The sequence below is a fragment of the Colletotrichum navitas genome, assembly GCF_030913465.1.
Source record: "Colletotrichum navitas strain CBS 125086 chromosome Unknown LY79scaffold_2, whole genome shotgun sequence".
Taxonomy (NCBI): Eukaryota; Fungi; Ascomycota; class Sordariomycetes; order Glomerellales; family Glomerellaceae; genus Colletotrichum; species Colletotrichum navitas.
In genome coordinates, this window is record NW_026850548.1 from 525,939 (window position 1) to 541,935 (window position 15,997).

At 55.3% G+C, this 15,997-nt stretch overlaps 5 protein-coding genes across 5 annotated transcripts; 2 read left to right on the plus strand and 3 right to left on the minus strand.

Annotated features, from left to right (window-relative positions):
• Nucleotides 1-235: 235 nt before the first annotated feature.
• LY79DRAFT_141505 (myosin-like coiled-coil protein) lies at nucleotides 236-2,278 on the minus strand. The gene is made up of 5 exons (XM_060550958.1): nucleotides 1,956-2,278; nucleotides 1,504-1,775; nucleotides 1,307-1,455; nucleotides 1,013-1,256; nucleotides 236-956 (listed from the first exon to the last, which is right to left on the minus strand). Exons 1-5 carry the CDS (start codon nucleotides 2,146-2,148, stop codon nucleotides 480-482), a joined length of 1,335 nt encoding a protein of 444 aa, XP_060420044.1. The 5' UTR covers nucleotides 2,149-2,278; the 3' UTR covers nucleotides 236-479.
• On the minus strand, nucleotides 1,796-2,735 carry LY79DRAFT_535149 (uncharacterized protein). Its single transcript, XM_060556491.1, has 2 exons — nucleotides 2,481-2,735; nucleotides 1,796-2,402 (listed from the first exon to the last, which is right to left on the minus strand). The coding sequence occupies exons 1-2, from the start codon at nucleotides 2,728-2,730 to the stop codon at nucleotides 2,149-2,151; spliced, it is 504 nt and encodes a 167-aa protein (XP_060420045.1). The 5' UTR covers nucleotides 2,731-2,735; the 3' UTR covers nucleotides 1,796-2,148.
• Nucleotides 2,736-3,104: 369 nt separating this feature from the next.
• Nucleotides 3,105-6,167, plus strand: LY79DRAFT_586179 (peptidase M16C associated; the record flags this gene model as incomplete). Its single annotated transcript, XM_060560594.1, has 2 exons — nucleotides 3,105-3,391; nucleotides 3,437-6,167. 2 exons carry the CDS (start codon nucleotides 3,105-3,107, stop codon nucleotides 6,165-6,167), a joined length of 3,018 nt encoding a protein of 1,005 aa, XP_060420046.1.
• Nucleotides 6,168-9,169: 3,002 nt separating this feature from the next.
• On the plus strand, nucleotides 9,170-10,589 carry LY79DRAFT_504712 (pyridoxal-dependent decarboxylase; the record flags this gene model as incomplete). Its single annotated transcript, XM_060553534.1, has 2 exons — nucleotides 9,170-9,470; nucleotides 9,523-10,589. The coding sequence occupies 2 exons, from the start codon at nucleotides 9,170-9,172 to the stop codon at nucleotides 10,587-10,589; spliced, it is 1,368 nt and encodes a 455-aa protein (XP_060420047.1).
• An 818-nt stretch (nucleotides 10,590-11,407) lies between these two features.
• On the minus strand, nucleotides 11,408-15,412 carry LY79DRAFT_141564 (endonuclease/Exonuclease/phosphatase). Its single transcript, XM_060550959.1, has 4 exons — nucleotides 15,220-15,412; nucleotides 12,669-15,168; nucleotides 11,698-12,622; nucleotides 11,408-11,649 (listed from the first exon to the last, which is right to left on the minus strand). Exons 1-4 carry the CDS (start codon nucleotides 15,259-15,261, stop codon nucleotides 11,562-11,564), a joined length of 3,555 nt encoding a protein of 1,184 aa, XP_060420048.1. The 5' UTR covers nucleotides 15,262-15,412; the 3' UTR covers nucleotides 11,408-11,561.
• Between the last annotated feature and the right edge of the window lie 585 nt (nucleotides 15,413-15,997).

A 15,997-nucleotide genomic window follows, 5' to 3' on the forward strand; every position in this document is an offset into this window, starting at 1 on the left:
GGAACCCTTCAAAAAAGAAAGGAAAAAAAAAAACCCCCCATATCTATAATCAAGCACAGCCAGACATGGACAGACATACATGGCTTATATTCAGAACCACTGCTACAGACTGAAACACGGCTAACCGGACAGGAGACGCTGAGGGCCGTGGCATCCCTCCCTCACTTGAGTCGAGTTGCTTTCGCAGCCAGTGCTGTTGGCCACGACCTCATTCCAGACCCTAGACTGTACTCAGAGCCACATCGATCAGGAGGTGAACCAAAGAATGCATGCAGTCGCACAAAGATGCTCTAAGTGAATGTTGACACAAGCACACTCAGCTTGCTTCGGCAGAAGTGCGAAACACGTGAAAGAACACGCGCGGATCTCTGCCGAAGGGTCATTTGTGGCTTCGGCTGGCCCTGCGACAAAGAGGCCTTCTCACTCGTGGACGAAGAAACGCCCGTGATGCTGATCCCTGACTTCCTCCGTCCGGATTCCTAGTGACCATTCGTTGTAGCTTGGGGTGCCGGCGGCCGCTCCGGACCGTACGGCCGGGGCGGCTCTGCGTCTGCGGGTTGAGGCTCCTCCTCAGTGTCCTCGTCGAACTCGCTTGGGTCGTCCTCGACCTCCTCGTCGTCCGAGTAGTCGCTGCCGTCGCCGTCCATGTGGCCGTTGCTGTCCGAGTAGCAACTCTCCAGTGTCGCCGCCATTCCAGGCGGGACCTTGCGACCCTGCTGCTGCATCTGCTCGATAATGCTACGCAGTTTCTCGGCCCGCTTCGTCGCCTCTGCGGCCTTTTTACGCCAGTCCTCACGCTCCTCGGCCATTCGAATGATGTTTGCATTCGTGGCTTCATGCTTACGCTTCATCGTTTCGTTCTCCTTCTCCAAACGCTTCGTCTTCTTAGACATATCCTCCATTTCCTTCCGAAACGTCAGAAAGAGATCATTACTGTTATTGAGCGTGTCCTCAACCTTGAGCTGTCAGCGAAGCTCAGCCTAACGTCTCCCTCAATATCCGGCGGTCCTACCTGCTTGAACTTATCAACGTAGACATTGAGTTGATTCCTAAGCTCAGTCTCAGTCTTTGTGAAAGTCTGCACCTGATTTTGGAGATTCCGGGCTCTGGTCGCTTCGGCCTCGGCCAGTTTCTTCTCGCGTTCATAGCGCGCCATATTATATTGCACTTCCAGCTCCTTGGTGCGCATCAGAGAGTGGAAGTGCAATTCTCGCAACTCGTACTGCTCGATGAAGGATTTGAAACGGTTGCGGAATCTACAATAGTCAGTCACCAAGTTGGCACGACTCGGACGATGGGGGCGCACAGGGTATCGACGCTCATATCAACCACCTGCTTCCGCGGATGATCCTTCTCTTCTTGAATTCCCTCAAGCTTCGCCAGGAGAGCCGCGTGCTTCTCGTCGTAGGCCGAGTTATTGTGCTTGAGATTGTCTTGGAGGGTCTTGTTTTCGTTCTGGCAAGGTCAGCATGGTCCTTTGTGACAGATGAGGGGTGTACGAACCTTGTACTTGTTGTTGTCCCGCTGTAACTCCCGGCAGAGCTTCTCGAGCTTCTCCTTTAAGCCGACCGTCTTGCTGAGCTCAGTGCGATTCGCGTCCTTCTCCTTCTGCAGGGCGTCACCACGCTTCTTGTTTTTCTGATTCTCTCGCTCAACACGACGCATGTCGGCCAGCAGCTCGCTGGAACGTCGGGTCAGGTGTTCGATCTTTTGTAGATCGCTCATTTTAGCCACCTGCTGGGCCAGATCGCGGTTCGCACGCTTGACCTCACGTTCTGCATGTGGTCAGTGCCAGTTCATGATTGGGCTCTTTAAAGATTGCGAGTATGGGTTTTGCAACGGGGCTGACAAACGACCCCTCACCCCATACATAGGTCGTGAAACCGACGCTCACGCGACATACTTGATTCGGCCCGCCCGGGAAGGGAAATGGCACGATGGGAGGCGGTACGCACCAATCTCAGCTTCCTGGTCCTTCTCTCCGGCCGACTCCTGTTCCAACTGCGTAATACGCTGCGCGAGCAGCTTCGCCGACTCGTTCGAGTCAACAGCCTTCTTCTGCTTGCCCTTCTTCAGGGACGTCGCCGGCGGGTGGGCGTGAACATCCTGGCCGTTCGACATCGCGGCGTCGGCCTGGCTTATGGGCATCTACTCGGAGACAGAAGGAGGGGTAGTGGTGTGTGTTCCTTGCGGCCTTATCGTCACCAAGGCCTTTTCGCATTCGTGTTCGATCGATAGAGCGAGTCGGCGTCGCAAAAATGGGCGGTTCACCGCGGCGGTCTGGCGGTACTCGTAGCAGCAGTCGGCGGCGTGTTGGCAATCGTCGTCCTCTCCTTCATTGACACCCTGGGTAGAATTCTGACGTTGGACGGAACGATGAGCTAGCGTGAGGCAGCGTAGTCTGGTGTTTAGGCATGCGCATTAGAAATGCCACTGTACTCGAGAAAATGAGTGGAGGATGTGCTGCAGGGCCTCGTACCCAAATAGATGTTCGAGTACCTCTCTGGGTCTCGACCGGCAAAGCCAGTAACTCTTGACTGGAGTCGCCCCGAGTATTGCGTAAGGGTTATATTTATCGATACGGGATGCCGATACTGGGGGAGGGGGGGCCAGAAAAAAATTGCCGGCGATTCCACTGCCTCTTTGGTTTCGCGATTCCTGTTCAGCGTGGAAGGGAGGAGAATAGAGTGCCCATGGAGAAGTGCGACGAGGTACTTGCCTAGCGAACATGGAACGTCCCGGTCTACTGGGCAGCGTCGCAGTTGGAGGTTGCACCTTGTTAGCTGCCCGTTAATGCGTTACGCAGGCCGGCCGACTCGGTAGTACCTCAGAGAGCGTTTTGATGAATACGGTCCCCACACCCACTATGATGACGAATAGCGGCCACCGGTGGCGTAGCGTCTCCCAAGCAGTGCTGGCCACGGCTAAAAATTTCCAAGCAACCTATTGAATTCACTTGCCTGCTGCGATCCACAGTGGCTACCGACTTTCGTCAGCATTGGAGGAGGACCTTACACTTGTCGGCCCTTCCCATAATCATTCTTCGGATTGCACCTTTCTTTCGGACCATGAGGCCAACTTGATACAGCCTCACACCTGTCAATATGCTGCGGAACGCCGTTAACACGGCCAAGAAGGCTGTCACTGAGCTCTCTCAGTACCCCAAGCCTGGCGACAAGCTCCACGGCTTCACGTTGCTGCGAACGAAGCACGTTCCGGAACTAGAGCTGACAGCTCTGCACCTTCAGCATGACAAGACCGGCGCTGACTACCTGCACATTGCGCGCGAAGACAGCAACAATGTTTTTTCCATTGGTTTTAAGACAAACCCGCCGGATGATACTGGTGTGCCCCATATCCTGGAGCATACCACCCTGTGCGGCAGCCAGAGGTATGTGGTTTGCAGCCTTGAGACCCTCATGTATTGACATGTCAGGTTTCCCATCCGGGACCCCTTCTTCAAAATGTTGCCGCGGACGTTGTCCAACTTCATGAACGCCTTCACCGCGTCCGACCACACATTTTACCCCTTTGCGACGACAAATTCTCAGGACTTCAAGAATCTCATGTCGGTCTACATGGATGCGACGCTGCATCCTCTCCTCAAGGAATCGGACTATACACAGGAAGGATGGCGTATTGGACCGGAGAATCCTCAAGCCGCCAACGGCGAGGAGAGCGATCTCGTCTTCAAAGGAGTCGTTTACAACGAGATGAAGGGTCAGATGTCCGATGCCGGGTACCTGTTCTACATTCGTTTCCAGGACCACATCTTCCCCGATATCAACAACTCAGGCGGTGACCCTCAAAAGATTACCGACCTGACCTACGAACAGCTGCGCAAGTTCCACGCCGAGCACTATCACCCGAGCAACGCCAAGCTTTTCACATACGGCGATATGCCCCTATCAGACCATCTCCAGGAGGTCAACGCCCAGCTTAATGCTTTCGAAAGGATACAGGAGGATAAAACAATTCACAGGCCCATCGACCTGTCTTCTGGTCCCAAGGAAGTCACTGTTCAGGGTCCTCTGGACCCCCTGGTAGACCCCGACAGGCAATACAAGACGTCGGTCTCGTGGATCATGGGCGACACCTCAGACGTCGTTGAGTCCTTTTCCCTGGCGCTTCTGTCCACTCTTTTAATGGATGGTTACGGATCGCCGTTGTACCGCGGTCTGATAGAAGCTGGCCTTGGAACAGACTTCAGTCCCAACGCGGGTTACGACAGCTCCGCGAAGTTAGGCATCTTCTCCATTGGGCTGACGGGCGTCCAGGAGGCCGATGTGAGCAAGCTCAAGGTCGAGATTCAGCGCATCCTTCAGGAGGTACGCCAGAAAGGTTTCGACAGGATGAAGATCGACGGTTCCCTCCACCAGTTGGAGCTGGCTCTGAAGCACAAGACGGCCAACTTTGGCATGAACATGCTGCACAGGCTCAAGCCCAAATGGTTCACGGGCGTCGACCCTTTTGATTCGTTGGCGTGGAATGACACCATCTCGGCATTTGAGGCACAACTCTCAAAGGGCAGCTATCTGGAAAGCCTTATCGACAAGTACCTGTTGAACGACTATACTCTTTCCTTTACAATGTCGCCGTCGACTACCTTTAGCGAGGATCTCGCCCGTGAGGAGAAGGAAAGACTGGCCTCCAAGATCCGGGAGGCGTCCCAGGAAGCTGGTAGCGACGAGGCGGCACGCAAAAAGTTTGAGCAGCGCGAGCTGGACCTCCTTATTGAGCAAGGCAAGTCGAACACGGAAGATTTGAGCTGCCTGCCCACCGTTCACGTCAAGGATATTCCGCGGAGCAAAGAGCCGGTTGTCGTTCGCGACGAGACCTCCAACGGTGTGCAAATCCAGTGGCGCGAGGCCCCGACGAACGGCCTGACCTACTTCAGAGCCATCAACACCCTGGACAACCTGCCTGACGAACTCAGAGAGCTGATTCCTCTCTTCTCTGACAGCATCATGCGTCTCGGCACCAGGGATATGTCTATGGAGCAGCTCGAGGACCTGATCAAACTTAAAACGGGAGGCGTGTCTGTGGGATACCACTCGACACCTTCTCCTACTGACTTCCACCAAGCGAATGAGGGCCTCATTTTCACGGGCATGGCTCTGGACAGACATGTTCCGGTCATGTTCGACATTCTGCGCAAGCTTGTGCAGGACACCGACTTTGACAGCCCGGAGGCCGCTCTCCGCATCAGGCAGCTCCTCCAGGCGTCTGCCGACGGCGTGGTCAACGATATTGCCTCATCTGGCCACCAGTATGCCCGCGGTTTCGCTGAGGCCGGGCTCACCCGGAACGCCTGGTTCAGACAACAGATCGGTGGCCTCTCGCAGGTTAAGCTCGTCACATCGCTCGCCAACCGTCCCGAAACGGATGGACTGGTGGATGTCGTTGAAAAGCTTAAGCAGATCCAGAAAATAGCGCTCTCTGGTGGCAATTTCCGCATAGCGCTCACCTGCGGAGCCGAGAGCACGGGCGTCAACCTCAGCGCCCTGACTAGCTTCATGTCGACGCTTCCTAAGGACATGCCGTTGTTGCCGGCATCCAAGCCTGCAGCGCTACAGAGGAATATCAAGTCATTTTTCCCGTTGCCGTACCAGGTCTATTACGGTTCGCTGGCCGTTCCCACCGTTTCATACACTTCTGCAGATGGAGCTCCGCTCCAAATCCTAGCGCAGCTTCTTACTCACAAGCATCTGCACCATGAGATCCGCGAGAAGGGCGGCGCCTATGGCGGCGGAGCTTACTCGAGGGGCCTCGACGGCCTTTTTGGCTTCTACTCCTACCGCGACCCCAATCCTCAGAATACACTCTCTATCATGCGCAACGCCGGCCAGTGGGCCAGGGACAAGGCTTGGACTGAGCGTGACTTTGAGGAGGCCAAGATCTCGGTGTTCCAGGGCGTCGACGCGCCGCAGTCGGTGAACGCTGAAGGCATGGGTCGGTTTGTGTCCGGCATCACCGAGGAGATGAAGCAGAAGCGCCGCGAGCAGCTTCTCGACGTATCCAAGGACCAGGTGCGCGATGTCGCGCAGAGGTACATCGTTGACGCCCTGGAGAAGGAGCAGGAGCGCGTGGCCTTCTTGGGCGAGAAGCGCCCGTGGGTGGATGACACCTGGAAGGTCCATGAGCTGGACATCAAAGGTGCCGAGTAGTCAGCAGGGCCGCTCGAACTTTCTCCGGCCCATGTACCATATCTGTACAGTATATATCTGTAATTATACCCACCTCATGATGATCTGAGGTCCTTTGTTTGAGCCTTTTGATGTATACGCGTTCAGATACGATACGTCTTCCTGCCACATCCAATGGCTTGGAGACCACTAGACAACGCAAGATCAAGACAGCGAGCCAGGGGATTCTGTACTTGTACGAATAACCGGCCAGCTCGTTCTATCAGAACCGACATCCTCAGCATTGGATCGCCGGACTAAAGCACAGAGTACATGCCCAGTTGATCAGCTTTGTCCAATGAAAGAAGGTCAGAGGCCCGTCGAGCGACACATCGGACAATTGCACACGGAAAACCCGAGTTAGCCCCGCATACGTCACGGCGCCTCAAACGTGCGCTACACACAGTAGATTCCTAATCAGAACGGGCTTACTGAAGGTTTACATGGAAACCGAAGTCGGCACTTCGGCACGCGGCTCACGAAGGATGAGTCAAGGAGGCCGGAGACGGGAGGCAGCCCACAGTCCAGTGCTTGGAAAAGATAGCCAGAGCAGTGCCGCAAATACGCACGGCAAAGTATTGGCGAGATGATACATGATTCTAAGGCCATGTGCCGGCTTGTTTCTTATGCCTGCGGCCGCTAGTCCAGGCGATGTCCCGCCGTGCTGGCGATTTGTGACAGAAGTCGGCGGAGCAAGAGTTTCCCATTTGAGTCGGGTGCTTGGAGTGCACGGAATCAGGCTAATTATGGTAGCTATCCGAGTGGACATGTGTGAGGGAATTTATCGGAATGCTGGCCAGCAAGCGAGACATGGGCGGCAGCGGTCTGGACAGCATCTGTTTCATTTTGCCATTGCGGATAGCCCTTCCGGCTGCTGTATTGAATCACGGCGTGATGGTAGGGAGTGTCGGCGTTTGTAACGGCGAATTAGGGTTGGGCAGCCCAGGTGTCTACGGCTCGTCACCCACAAAGACCCCGGTTATGGCTCGGAAGGGACACTAGGTAGACCAGCCGCGATATTGACAGTAGGTAGGAACGAAAGCTAGCGGGTCCCGGGACAAGGGCACAGGGAATGACAACAAGACAACAGCACCAGGTCGACTTGTAGGCAGGAGGCAAAGTTGCGGTCTGCAAAGGGTCAGTGTATAAGTGCGATCGATGATGGAGATGTGGCTGGTACGCTGTAGCGAGGGTGCAAGAGTCATTTGCTGACAGATTATGGCGCATCGTGATGCCTTAAGGGCGTGGTCCATGTTCATTTTCAACAGTGCAGCGGTAATGTACCTGTACGAGGTAGTAGTGGATGAATGGCAACCATGGCCAACCCTCCAAGTTGAGGCCCTCCACGTCCAACCGGTGGATGGGGATCCCGATGGCAGGGCGATGACCAGCTGTACACGTACAAATACAAGATCTCCACCTACCTAGGTAGGTACGTAACCTTGCTTTCTTTGTTTAGCGAGTGGAAACATCCACTGTCACTGTGGCACCTACTGTACCTAAGCAGGTACCGTCTACCTACTTACCTAGGTAAGTAGATACCTGGTAGTTTAGTTTGTTCTGCAGTCCTCCTGTTCCAGCTGCAGAGGCGATCGGATGTACTGCATACATGACCTCATGCTGAAGAATGGGCAAACGGCTGAGGTAGTCAAACTTGGACGAGGTACCCGAAAGTTCTGGATCCGGACGGACCGCGTTTACAATTGGGAACCTGAAGAGCCTGAGTCTAGGTCCCCGTTCATGGTTGGGCTTGCCAGCCTGAATCTGTTCTTCGTCTGAATAAAACGGATATTGAAACTGGGTACGCCTGGGGCTTGGCCGAGACGCAGCGGGCGAGCATCATTTTGGATGGAGACGGGCTGAACCTTGGCCGGGAAGCTTCAGTGCTGGGAGGTTTGCAAGGCAAGAGCTAGCTACTGTTGCTCGTCGGGCCGCCGAGGGGGAAAATTTTGAAATAATTGTGGATACCTACGCTGACTGTTTACAATACGGCGTGCGTGCGTGCGTGTGTGTGTGTGCGCGTGCGCCGAGGAGTGGCCAACCTCGATCCCACTCCACTGACAAGGGACCCAAAAGGACTTGCACCGAAGACAGACGAAACCTGAACCCTCGCGTCAGTCGCAATAAAAAGCCTTTGACAGACTCCCCCCGCCACACACTCAGTCCAGCCCTTCTACCCAAAGGTTCATCGTCAACCCGCAATACGCAGCAACTCAAGCATTTCGCAACCGCAACTGTTATCCTGCTACCCGGACTCTGGTTTCGCCTCACCGTCAGGTTTACTATTTTCTGGTAGGTCCCGTCGCGCTCACTATTACGGATCAAGCACCCACCCGCCCGCCGTCGCCCAAGTCTACCGTCGCGCAAGCCCGCCTTGACCTTGTCTGTCACATGGGCATCGTCATTACCGAGCGAGCAACAAAAAATCTCTCTCACAACTCTCGTCAACAACACAACCAAGAAACCCCTCATAGAACATTCGCTGACCAGCCCAGATCCATAAGATCGGTCCCTCCCACCGCCAGACTTAGCCTTTGGTCAATTCAAAGGCACAACAGCTCAACACGGCTTTCCTGGCCGTGAGCTTCGTCAGTGACCAAGATTTCAGCCTACGAAAGACTCTGCACATCGTCAACGCCATCCCCCCTCCGCCTGCTGAAGTCTAAGCAAGAGCTCGAGTCCTTTCTCTTCGACGCTTTGCTTCACCAGACGCCCCCGTCTTCTCCCACCCCCAACCAGCTGCCGCATAGGACGGGCCTAGAGTCTCTTCCTCTCGCCGAGGGGGAGTCGAGGAGACCTCGTCAGATCACTGAGGGTTCAGTCTGCTACCGCTTTCGACCACCCTAGAACCCTCTTGCCGTTCTAGGTTTTCAACTTTCAACCCCATCATAGGGAAGCACACTTGCTATCACGCAAGAGTCGAAACAGTCCGACCCTCCAAACACCACAACTCTCCAACCGCCACCCCGTCAACCGCTTGGGATATGGTTATGGCAACAGCCGCGATCGAGCACTTTGCACCAGCTACCATCAATTATGCTAGTACTTATCAACCAATCTTGAAACCATCGCACTTTGTCGATCACGCCCACCACCATTCCAAGCATGGCGCGGTCAACCCCAAGCAGCTGATCGGCGATGCTCTCCGCCAGCGCGTCGAGAGCATTGACCATGAGATTTGTGAGCCAGGCGACGAGGACACTTTCTTCGTCGGTGATCTTGGCGAGGTCTATCGCCAGCACATGCGCTGGAAGCTCAACCTGCCGCGCGTCAAGCCCTTCTATGGTGAGCCCCCCTCTTTGAACACTTTTGCTCCTTGCCGCTGACCAAATTATAGCCGTGAAGTGCAACCCTGACCCCAAGGTCTTGCAGCTCCTCGCTGCCCTCGGCACTGGCTTTGACTGCGCCTCCAAGACGGAGATTGACCAGGTCCTGAACATGGGCACCGCCCCTGAGCGTATTATCTACGCCCAGCCCTGCAAGACCACCTCGTACCTGCGCTACGTCAAGGCCATGGGTGTTAAGCAGATGACGTTTGACAACGCCGACGAGCTCCGCAAGATCGCCAAGCTCTTCCCCGAAGCCGAGCTCTATTTGCGTATCATGACGGACGACGAGTCGAGCCTGTGCCGTCTCAGCATGAAGTTCGGTGCTGCCAAGGAGGCCACCAACGAGCTACTTGGCGTGGCCAAGGACCTCGGTCTCAACGTCGTCGGCGTCAGCTTCCACGTTGGCTCCGGTGCCTCGGACCCAATGGCCTTCTACAAAGCCGTCTACGATGCCTACGAGGTCTTCCAGCAGGGCCGCGCCTACGGCTTCGAGATGAAGACGCTCGACATTGGCGGCGGCTTCTGTGGCGACACCTTCGAGGATATGGCCACCGTCCTGCGCGGTGCCCTCGACGAGTACTTCCCCGCCAGCAGCAACGTCAACATCATTGCCGAGCCCGGCCGCTACTACGTCTCCGCGGCCTTTACAATTGCGTGCAACATCATTGCGCGTCGCACTGTTGACGACCCCGCCCTCAACGAGAAGCGCTACATGGTTTACGTCAACGACGGCCTCTACGGTAACTTCTCGAGCATTATGTTCGACCACCAGCACCCCGTCGCCAAGGTTCTCCGCGCGGGCACCTCGACCGTCTACGACACCCCGGCGGCCAACGCTTGTCCCGACGGCGAGGGCACCCGCTACTCCGTCTGGGGTCCCACTTGTGACGGCATTGACCGTATCACCGAGACCATTTCCTTCGAGCAAGAGCTCGACGTCGGCGACTGGCTCTACTTTGAGGACATGGGCGCTTACACCAAGTGCTCTGCCACCAAGTTCAACGGCTTCTCCAACGAGCATGACGTCATCTACGTCTGCAGTGAGCCTGGTGCCAAGGCCTTGCTTAGCATCTAGTTGAGGGGCTGTGGATTTGTGTCTTTCAGTTGTCGTTTCAATTGAATTTCTTTTCCTATTTTTTTTAGAGAGGCAAAAAAAGAAAAAAGAAAAAAAATTAAACCGTATAATAAAAAAATAAAATAAAAATATTTGTACGCGGATCGAAGACCCAAACAGAAAGCAAAGTCTAGCCCAGCAGCATATATTGTAGGAATGCAGGCATCCGCTTCAGGATCATCTAGTTATTAATAGAATATTTGTTCCTTGTGCAATAGGAATAGTACACTTCGATTGGGCCAAGTCAATAAGTGTCATTGTCTAGTGACATGAAAACCGCCGACGAGCCGCTTCCCAAGCGGCGGCACCTGTGACGTCTAACTGTTGCCTGCTTGACAACGTAGACAACCACCGGTGGCAGCAGCAGTGGCCCACCATCCAGGTAAGCGACATCGACTTGAGTCTTAGCGTGAGGCTCTTCTTAGGCCGCATCGGCCATCCCTGCGGGCGCGTGGTCGAGGGTATAATGCAACAACACAATAAGCATCTTGAGGCAGCCTTCCCTGCCATCATCATACAGAGGACGGTTATCCCATCTCAGCAATTCATTCGGTAGTACTCTCTTCAATACTGCTTGTCCATGCTGTCACCCCTCTACTCGGTGCCTAGCATACACTAAATACTAATCGTCAACCCCAGATGCTAACCCCCAAAACACTGACATTTGTCGCTGTGGCCGAATGAATCATGACGTCTCTTGTTCTCACACCCCTCCTGTCTCTGTCTAAGCTGCGCTATGAAATGCCAAAAGTCGTGGAACGCTGAAGAGTTTTTTTTTTTTCATACCATCCACCTTTCGTGAAGTTCCTTTTCCGGCCCCGGTCGTTAAAATTGAAAATCCCCACCATTCGTAAAAAGAAGTGTTCGACCTTCATCCACTCACGGTTCACCGTGTCCTGCCACCTCCTTCGGGTCGCGTTCTGTGTGTCGGATTCATGCGTCTCTGCGGTCGTTTGCGGGCTGGAGAATGACTCGAGCTGTGGCTTCATCATAGCCAATGACACTTGTCAAGTACAACATCCTACATGTAATCAGCATAGCCTCTTTCCATCCAGCAAACGTTACTCACTTGTCATCGTTGATCTCGTGCCGTTTGAGGTCCTCGAACCTCTGCTGGCAATCCATCCATGCCATCGCTCGCGCTTTCGGCTGGATCTTCTTCACTGTGAACTTGAATCGGCCAGTGACCGGCCGATGATCGGATACTCGCACTTCGTGTCGCTTATAGTCTATCTGCTTGATCCTGCCACCCCCGCGATACAATAGGCGGTCGCACCATGCCGGCGCGCGCTTTTTCTCGCTCGTGTCATAGTTATCGGTACCAACATCGTACTTGTAGGTTGGCGCGAATGTAATCGGCATCTCTTCGAATGCTCTCAATTTGAAGGCTGGGTTGCGCCGCTTCGCCACGAGGAGCTGGTCCCGCTCGAGAAGTTTGGCCAGATTGTTCTGCTTGACAGCAATGACAACCGTATCGCGAGACATCGTGTCGATGCGGTAGTTGAGATCACCGTTGAGCAGACAGAGCTCGTGATCCAAGATCATGGTGCCGTCTCCGCCCCCGACAAAGCTATCAATACGAGCGTTGAGGTCCCGCTCTGGTGGCAGTATTTGGGCCTCAAGGATAGCGGCCACATCGTTGTGGCGACTGTTGGCTTGTGACTGACCTGCCGCCAAATGGCAGTTGATGAAGCAGAGGGATGAGTCGTCCACCATGAACCGCACCACGATGGCGCCCTTGTTTCCATGCAAGCCGCCCATGCCACGCTTGACCTCTGCCGCGCTGAGGTTCTGTATACGATCTCTAAGTGTCGACTTGACAAAGATGCACGTGAACAGCCCGACAAGTGTGGCCGTGTGCAGTAAATGGTACAGACAGTCTGGCGGCATGTAATCGTCGAGACTCTTGAGCAAAAAGTCTCTCCAGTCACGGTATTGGTGGCTCATACGCTCCTGATCGGAACCCTCTTTCTTCTTGACCTTGAGGAAGCGTTCTATTTACGTTAGCAGTGGTCACAACGTTATACGAGTTTGACATACTAGCTGTTGCCGTCTTGTCTTCCAGGTCCACCAGCTCTTGAAAGCCAAACACAAGAATGTCAGGAGAGCTGTTGGCCGTAAGCAGACTCTTGATGAACTCGGCGTCCTCCTGCGCGTATCGCAGACTGTGAGGCGTTGAAGCACCCGCGTTCCAGGTCATACACAAGACCTTGAGGTCCTGGAACTCGCAGTACTGCGTGTCCATTGCCTTCATCTCCATCTCGTGCCAGTCGTCCTGCAGTAGACCGTCCCAGACACGGACCATGTTGTCGGCACCGAGTGAGACGACCTGGTGGCGGTCTAGTCGGTAGCAGCTCGACACATCTGAAACGAGCTTGACGACCGGATTCTTCTCGTGAGCTTGCCAGTCTTTCTTGACAGCCCAAGGCGTTGACTGCATGTCATAGACACCGACCCTGCCGGTGTTAAAGCCTGCCCATAAATGATCGCCAACACCTGCCAGAGTGTTGATCTTCCAGGAACTCAAATTCACAAGGCCGAGGCAGGAAAAGTCATGTGTGCTGTAAATAGACACTTTGCCATCGGCGTGGCCAAAGAATACTTTGCTTGGTTGCGACCGCACTTGGGTCCCCGAAGTTACTTCGCCTGCAGTGTCCTGCATGAGAGCGCGGACCAGAACTTGGAACTGAGATTGTCCATCCAACGTTGGAGCGAACACGCGAATTTCCTTGCCGGTCGCGTGCCACAGCTCGTCTCCTATGACCATTGAGAACGAATGGCCCTTGGGCAGTCGGAAGGCCTGGTGCGGGTTGTTCGTCAGGTTCGGTGTGCTCGTCTCATCCGGACCCCAGACGAGTAGGCCACCTGTTTCGTCCAATGTCCACAGCTCGTTGAAGTGGCGGTAGATCTTGACGACCTCATGTCGTCCGTGAGCCCCTGGCTTATTCGTAATCACGCTTTGCGTGGCGATATCGGCCTCCATGAGCTCGCCAAAGTTGTTGCCGATCCACAATCGCTTACCTTCTTCGTCTACGTTCGTACCCGGTTTGAAAGCCACCGTTGTTGCCTTGATGCCCTCACCGTGGGCGAAACTCATCAACAGCTCGCCATCGCGGAGACTCCACACACGCGTGAGATGGCCAGTCGTGCAGATGAGATCGCCACAAACGTCAAATGTGCGCGGGTCATACTTGGTTTGGATCTCGTGCATACCCTGCTTGATATACGGCGGTCTCCGGTTGACGTTTGCTGGGTCCGGAAAGTTTGGTGCGGAGCCATTAATCTCAACTTTGGAGTTACTACTAGAAGGAATCAAGGACATTGTTGGCTCGGGCTGAGGCGGCTGTGGAGGTGGCGGTCGAGGTGCGACCCTCTCTGACGTCCGGTCCGTTACCGTGTTCGCGCGCCCCGGCAACCTGGTCGGGGGCGGCGGATGTGTCGCAGGGGTCGAAACAATACGTTTCGGTGGAGGCTGGAGCTCGGAAACCGAGTGTGCAGCGGCAGTTGTGTTGGTTCCCGGCCTTGGAGGCCGTGGAGGTGGCTTCATGGTCACTGGCGGCCGCGGTGGAGGCTCTGCAACCGTCTGCGGCCTCGCGGGAAGCGCGGGCACGCTCGGCCGGTCGCCAGTGATCTGGGGTGTGATCTGCCCCTTGACAAAACCGTTCGTTTCCTGTTCCCGCTGATTCCGTTTCGTGGCAATCGAGTGGTGAACGGGCGGCGGAGCGAATCCCACGTCTAACGGTCTCCCGCGCTGGGGCGGAGGCGGCTCCGTCTGTATGAAATGCGCTTTAGGCCTGGTAGGCAGCGTGGGGGGCGTCGGTTCATGTAGGCTGTCAGGACTTCCGGGGGGGCTGCTAAACGGCGAGGTCTCCTGACGGAGCTTACCCCTACCATCAGCGGCCAACTGTTGTTCAGTATAAAAAGGAGGCTTCGCCTGTGATCGCATCGATGGTTTCTCGGCCCGATTGATTGGTGGGGGCACAGCAGGCTTGTTGTCTCTACGAATCTCCCCAGACCTTCTCGGCGGCGGTGGTGAAGGTGGCTGGGAGGCTGAAAGTCTGGGTGAGCGCCGCGGCTCGAGAGACGGGGTGTGTGGCCGGCTTTGCATCTTGAAGGTCCGCGAAGTTGTCGGAGTGGTAGGGGTAGAGGAGCCGGGGTCGGCATTCAGGAACGCCGGCGTTTCGGCGTGCGCGAACCTCGAGACGGTGTTCTTGGGAGGTGATTGTGGAGGCTCGACCAAGACGGAGGGGGCCTTCACCGGCTCGGGTTTCAAAGTAGGAGGAATGCCCAGGGATCGGCCAGGCGAACGTGGGACGGGCTCATGCAACGGAAGGGGGAGTGACGGCGCCGGTATGTTCGCGCGCTCTCGCGGTCTCGGGGGAACTGGCAGGCTTTCGGGGGAAGCTTTCGCATCTAGATGGAATTCTGGCTTCGGGCCCGGCGAGATGGTTCGGGGAGGAGAGGGGCCAGGCGCTGTGGCGGCAGATTCGCCGTTTTTATTCATGTTCTCGAACTTCGCCCTCAAGGAAGAGACAGGTTTCTAACGATACGTCAACACGGCAGCAGCACGACATGCGCAGGGAAGACAAACAATTGATGAGCCATCAGGCCCATTCTGAGCAGGAGGAGCCATTGTTGTAGCGGAAGACGATAACGGGGGCCCAGGGTGCCGATACCCATCACACCCACGTCTTCAGGTGCCTATCCTCATGAGCCCATCAACAGCGAGCGTATGTTTGAGGTCTGACGCCTACTTAACCAGGGACAAAGCTGCTCAAAGCCGGGTGTTACAAGGTGCGTAAGCGGGCGGGAGAGTTTGTCGCGCGTGTATACTCGGAGAGATTCTGGGAAGTGGGATGGACGGCTGTGCGAGAGGGCTGAGGAGCATAATGATGCTGAACGGGCGTTTCGAAGCTACTGGGGCACGCGGGAGAGCATGACCAGGAGAAAGGCGCGCGGAAAGAGAGCGACGGATGTGTTTTGTTGTGGCGGCAGTGTGCGTGGTTGTGATTGTCGACGAAGTAGCATTGCAACGACCCCTTGGAGTAATAAGATTCCCAGTCGTGCGTGCTATGTAGCCGTTTTGCTGGGACGGCAGCGTGGATGGCGTACCTGATTCGCCAGTACCTTGGAGGCTGTACCACTCTGGGGATGGAGGAAAGTACCGTTCTCTCTCTCTAAGATGAAGTAGGGCAGGGAGGGGAACGTGTATTAGGCATGTAGGCTGCAGCAGTGCTTTGGTGCCACACAGGAAATGGTGGGTGGCCACTACTAACAGAGGAAGAGGGGGTAGTGGTACGTGGTGGTATGTACGTAAGGTTTGAGGGGACTCACCATCGAAACACTACTGTCTATTACAACTTGCGCTG